We start from the raw sequence: 6,000 nt of genomic DNA, 5'->3' as shown, positions 1-6,000 counted from the left end.
AGCCTAGTGGGCCAGGGTCTATGGGGCTGCAAGGAGTTGAATAGGACTTCGCAACTGAACAATTTCTGTACAGCAAAGTGATTCAGTTATATATATATACATGTACATTCTTTTTTTATATTCTTTTTCATTATGGTTTATTATACAATGTTGAATATAGTTCTCTGTGCTATACAGTAGGACCTTGTTATTTATCCATCCTCTATATAAAATCTTACATCCCCTAACCTCCCACTCCATCCCTCTCTCAAATCCCTCCCCCTTGACAGCCACTAGTCTATTCTGTTTGTCCCTGAGCATGTTTGTTTCTTAGATAGGTTCCTTTGTGTTATGTTTTAGATTCCACACGTTATATCATACGGTATTTTGATTTCTCTTTCTGAATTCCATTATTATGAATAATCTGTAAGTCCATCCATGTTGCTGCAAATGACATTTTGTTCTTTTTATGGCTGAGTAGTATCCCATTGTATATATGTATCACATCTTTACCACATCTTCTTTATCCATTCATCTGTCATTGGACATTTAATTTGTTTCCATGGCTTGGCTATTGTGAATAATGTTGCAATGAACATAGGAGTGCAAGTATATTTTTTAATTATCCTGTTTTTTTCCTGGATATATGCCCAGGAGTGGGATTGCTGGATCATATGGTAATTCTCTTTTTAGTTTTCTAAGGAACCTCCGTACTATCTTCCACAGTGACTGCACCAACTTGCATTCCTACCAGCTGTGTAGGAGGGTTTCCTTTTCTCCACACTCTCTCCGGCATTTTTTTGTAGACTTTCTGATGATGGCATTCTGAGTGGTGTGAGGTGGTACCTCATTGTAGCTTTGATTTGTATTTCTTTGTTAATTAGCAGTGTTGAGCATCTTTCCATGTGCCTGCCTATTTGCCATCTGTATTTCTTTGAAGAAGTGTCTCTTTAGGTCTTCTGGAAAATGGGCCATTTTTGTAAGGGGTGCCTGGATGGGTTGGAGCTCTCTGAGATCAGGCACTGAGGAAAGAAGAATCCCAGCTAATTGGAACATTGGAATTGGAGCAGGCACAGCCTGTGCTAGATGCTGGCATGTGGGGAACAGATGAAGTTGTTCAGCAGGTACCTCTGGGCTTTTTAAAGCCCCCGTGAGCACTGCACAGGCTTTGCTTTATGTACAGCTTGATGGCTAGAACCAGGCATTAGAGTGAGCTAGATTTTAAAACCGTGGGTTGCCTTTCTCCAATTGAGCAAGATTGATAGGACCTGTCAGAACTACAGGCCACTTTGTGCTGTCAGAACTACAGGCCACTTTGTGTAAGGCTCTATTTTACTTTGCTTGTTTTGTACCTTTTTCCTGATGAGAGAAAATATTATTACAGTGTAGAACATAAGTCAGTGATTCTACTCAGGTCAAATTCTGAGACAATTAAGTTACAAACAGAAGAGACTAACTAATCTACTAATCCCTCTGTGACTACAAAGAGAAACCGTTGTGTGATTGTCTGTTTGTAGGCAGTTTTCTCATTCCATTCAGCAAATAATACATTTCCTACCAGATTTTCCATGTATTTAATGGAGATCAAAAATTAACTTAGGTGGTAACATCTCAAGGTATTATAGGTAAAGAAAAATAATAAACACAGCAGTGTAAATGACACAATAAAATCCAGACTCTGCCCCCTTTGTGTAAGTATTTCCTCTGTCTTTGGTCCAAAACAGAATAGTTAGGTCTGGTTACTAACTGCTTCCATGGATAGAAGAAATATGTTCCCATGTTCTATGGCTATAGGCATGATAAAAACAAAGTATATTTTTACATTGGGGGGGAACCTGTTTAATAATAGATTATGAGGCAATTCAAAGACAAATTCATTTGCTAGTTATTTTGTATGTGTGGAGCATCTCTCATTTTCCACTCGCTGTCCGTTCAGTGAGGTCAGTGAGGTCTCCTCCAGCCCAAGAGGAGGTGTGGACTGAGGGTTGGAGGACACTGTCCAGCTCTCCAAACCTGGGCTTTCCCCACTGTGAACCTCTTTCCATTATAAGAACTTGATATTTAAAGTTTACTATTGGAAGAGAAGGATGCCTGTGTGTTATAACAAATGCAGGTGGTGAACAAGCTTACCAACAGCAAAAAACATTTTACTAGGGGGCAAGTTATTTCAATAGAGCCTGTGGGCAAGTGCCCAGTAAATAGGTATTGAATGAGTGCATTGACCATTTGTGTTTAACGCTGGTTTACTATGCCTATGACACTGCTGAGGATCACATTCTTCTATTAGTATTAAGATGCTTAACTTAGTTCAGTCGCTCAGTCGTGTCCGACTCTTTGCGACCCCATGGACTGCAGCATGCCAGGCCTCCCTGTCTATCACCAACTCCCGGAGTTTACTCAAACTCATATCCATTGCGTTGGTCATGCCATCCAACCATCTCATCCTCTGTCGTCCCCTTCTCCTGCCTTCAATCGTTCTCAGCATAAGGGTCTTTTTCAGTGAGTTGGTTCTTTGCATCAGGTGGCTAAAGTATTGGAGGTTCAGCTTCAGCATCAGTCCTTCTAATGAATATTCAGGACTGATCTCCTTTAGGATGGACTGGTTGGATCTCCTTGCAGTCCAAGGGACTCTCAAGAGTCTTCTCCAACACCACACTTAAAAGCATCAATTCGGCACTCAAGCTTTCTTTTTTTTTTTTTTTCAAGCTTTCTTTATAGTCCAGCTCTCACATCCATAACATGACTACTGGAAAAACCATAGCTGTGACTAGATGGCCCTTTGTTAGTCTATTCAATTTCTATTAAAAAGTAGTTCAAATCTTGTGTGCATGTATCTGTATGTATCCCTAGGTTTCACAGGGCAGCTCTTAAAGTTTCTGTGTATGAACAATAACATCCTGTGGCAGATGTAATCATTTGTACAACTACTATGTCACGTGGAATTTCTCTTCTCTCCCTCGTGACTTCTCTCCTTTAAAAGGAAACCTATGCAGACATCTCATTATTGCTCATGGGCCTCTGATCAGAGGTTTCCATATTGTTGGAACCTTAGACCAAAGTATAGAGGAAAAAAGTGACATTTAGGACAGTGAAACTGTTCAAGATTTCTTCCAGCTAAACAGGTAGTTGCAAGCAAACAAACTAAAGCCAGGAGGAAAGCACCCCTCTGTGAGGGCCAGCCGTAACCTCAAGAAAAGCTGAGCCCCAACAGGAAGGCTGGCCTGTCCTTCTCTTGGCCCAGCTCCGAGCTCACTGTGGGGAAGGAGGCAGAATCACTGCAAGACTGGAGAAGCAGGGGCCGGAGTCCCTCTGCCCTGATGCCCCAGGAGAGCGTCCCGGTTCTGTGTGTGCCTCTCGGGCACTCTGGACTCTCCTGTCCGCAGAAGCAGGATTTGGGTAGAATGGGCCAGGATGGGCACTGCCAGGACATCCAAGTTACCTGGGAAGAGTTATTCTGAAGGAAATACAGGAGGGACCAAGTTGTAGGAGAAACAGCTGGCTCAGGAGATTCAAACAAGCCATTCTTCAATATCATTTATTCATTTTTTAAATGCAGAGGAGGAACCCGGGAGAGGAGACGTGAGTGGGCTTTGGCTGAGGCTTGAGTCTCACTTGTATCCTTGCTCTATTTGCTTGGTGGACAGACTTTTTACTACTAATCAGTTTCTTTCTAAAACTCAAGAAGAGACAATGTGTTGCTTCTACTGTTTTTTCCCTCCAAAGTACAGTGTCACTTCCTACAGCATTTTCTAGTTAACTCTGGAGAGAACACAGTGGCAGCTTTAAACAGTTACAACCACTTGGTTCATGTATGTTAAGAAAACAGAATTTCAAATGAATATGAAACCTTTAACAAGTAGGTCCCCTGAACATAATAGATATTTTCCCCTGGTTCAAGTTTAGGGCTAAATGAGAAGGGATTGGAGAGGTTCCAGAGGATAGTAATGAAAATGATTAAAGGACCAATGATGAAAGGTTCAAGGAATTGGGATTACTTAGCCTGGAGAAGAGAAATTTGAGGGGTGATTTAATGGCAATCTTCAAGTACAGTATGTGGAGGGTTATTACAAGTATGGTAGCCAGCTGTTATCCAGCTGTATTGAAGGTTGAAAAAAGGAAAGAGAACTAGAATTTCAGCAAGAGATTGAAGTTAGACCGGTTGTGTCAGTGGTTCTCAAACTAGCTCAATGGATTGTGGAACCTTTGTGGAAGATCATGAAATATTGATGTTTTAAACTTAAAATATGTAGGATTTGCTAAATCTGATACCAGGCTATATAGTAGTATAACAGAAACTTTTAAGGGAGGGAGAATTATGGACTCAAAGTTGGGAAACTACCGACTTGGGGAGATGCGTGGGAGTTACACACAGGGACGCCTTGACTGGGGGAGACCAGTTTGAGAAGCAGTGGGTCTGACTGGGCGGCACCGGCACACCTGCGGAGGTGCCGAGAGCTGACGGCAGAGCCCGTCAGGGTGTCCGCGGGCTCGGGAAGGAAGAGCATCACTCCCACCTGAATCCTGTGGCCCCGACCTTCACACCGACCCTGGCAGAGGCAGCGGCAGTGGTCCAGGCCGCGCACACAAGGGCCTCTGGGGACTCGGGGCCTGCGGACGGGGCGGCCGTGGGCCCGGCCTCACGCAGGCTGCGCCGGCAGGCCTTCTGTCACGAGCTCCACCCAGCTCTGGCCTGGCCTGTGGGTTCAGGTAACCATTACCAACTGGAGATTATCAGGAATTTCACTCTTTAAAAAAAAACTTTTTAAATGTTTTATTACAAAGCTTCTTTTAAAAAATGCTCAGCACGTTAACTCAAACTGGAATGACAAACGTTAGATTGACAGTTTGGGGCAAAGGCTGTGCCTTGCTACTTAGAAAAAAAAAATGGGTACATCAATGCTCATTTTAACAACTGGCATAAAATCCCACTAATTGGCTAATAAAAACAGATACAAATACAGAACATTTAAAGTAATAACAGTTCAAGTGCTGGGCTTTTTACAACAAGGGTTGAGAAGGAAAAAAATGAAAATTCACTGCAAACTGGTCTGCTGAAAGTATCTGGTAAGGTTTACCATTTAAAAAAAGAGATCATAAGAAAAATAAAGAGGACTGCCAACTGCTACCCACAGAGTGGATTGGCTGTTATGTTTATTTAGTTCTATCAGACACCTTACAAAGACAGAGAGGCCACTATTGTTACAGGTAATTCACGGAGAAGCCACTTAGCAGACGAGATCTCTCTCAGAAGAAGGAGGCTTCTTTTCATTTCGTTTTTATTTCAAACAGTTCAAGATCTTTGAATTTTACTTAAAAAGCTCATAGCTAGCAAAATATACAAGAAAAATAAAAGAAGTGTAAATTAAAAAAAATTCAAGTTTAAAAAAAGAAGCAAACAAGATAGATCCTTTTGCACTGTTAAATAAAAGCTTGAGAAGAAAAAGAAACATGAAGCCAGAAACAGAGGGAACTCTTCCCCACATCCCTGCGGGGACGCTGACCGCTGCAGCCGCGCCCAGTGTGCAGGTGCTTGGGGCAGGCGAAAGCAGCCCAGGTACTGTCCTTGCCAGAAGGTTGCAGATACGGATGCAGGGTGCTCTGGGAAGTGCACGGCGGAGACGGGAGGAAAGCGGCTCAGCTGGCCCAGGGCCTGCCAGCATTCTCATGTGCTTTTTAATTTTTCTTTTAAAAAAACCTTGTATGCTTTCTTGTGGAACTTGGCTCTTGCAGTAGATGAAAGGGGGTTGGCAGTGATTGTCTTTATGGATCAGCGTCTCTAGCAGTGACCTCAGGGTGAAGTTGGTGTTATTTTCTCCTTTGGGGTCAACTGGGCAAGCCGTGGAGACAGTCTGGGTTTTCAACAAGCTTCCATCTCCAGGAGAGGTCCCGGGGTCGCTGCCTTGGCTTTGCATGTTGGGAATGAGCTTCGTTTTCCACCTCGAGAAGGAACAAATAAAATGCTGTTAAGCATTTGCCACAGACCTTTACAGATTTTGAACCTCAGCTACATAAAACACGTCA

General features: G+C 42.9%; 1 protein-coding gene across 6 annotated transcripts in view; it reads right to left on the bottom strand.

The window, feature by feature from the left end:
• Positions 1–4,735: 4,735 nt before the first annotated feature.
• LEF1 (lymphoid enhancer binding factor 1) overlaps positions 4,736–6,000 on the bottom strand; it is a 121,583-nt gene continuing 120,318 nt past the window's right edge. For all 6 annotated transcript variants that reach the window (XM_061164235.1, XM_061164236.1, XM_061164233.1 and 3 more), the window contains one exon: positions 4,736–5,916. In XM_061164235.1, the coding sequence (XP_061020218.1) occupies positions 5,837–5,916 (80 nt within the window). In that variant the 3' untranslated portion in view covers positions 4,736–5,836. The remainder of the gene's footprint in view (positions 5,917–6,000) is intronic.

This window comes from Dama dama, chromosome 17, assembly GCF_033118175.1.
Source record: "Dama dama isolate Ldn47 chromosome 17, ASM3311817v1, whole genome shotgun sequence".
NCBI lineage: Eukaryota > Metazoa > Chordata > Mammalia > Artiodactyla > Cervidae > Dama > Dama dama.
Note: the sequence above shows the minus strand (reverse complement) of the source record. Positions and strands in the feature narration are given on the sequence as shown.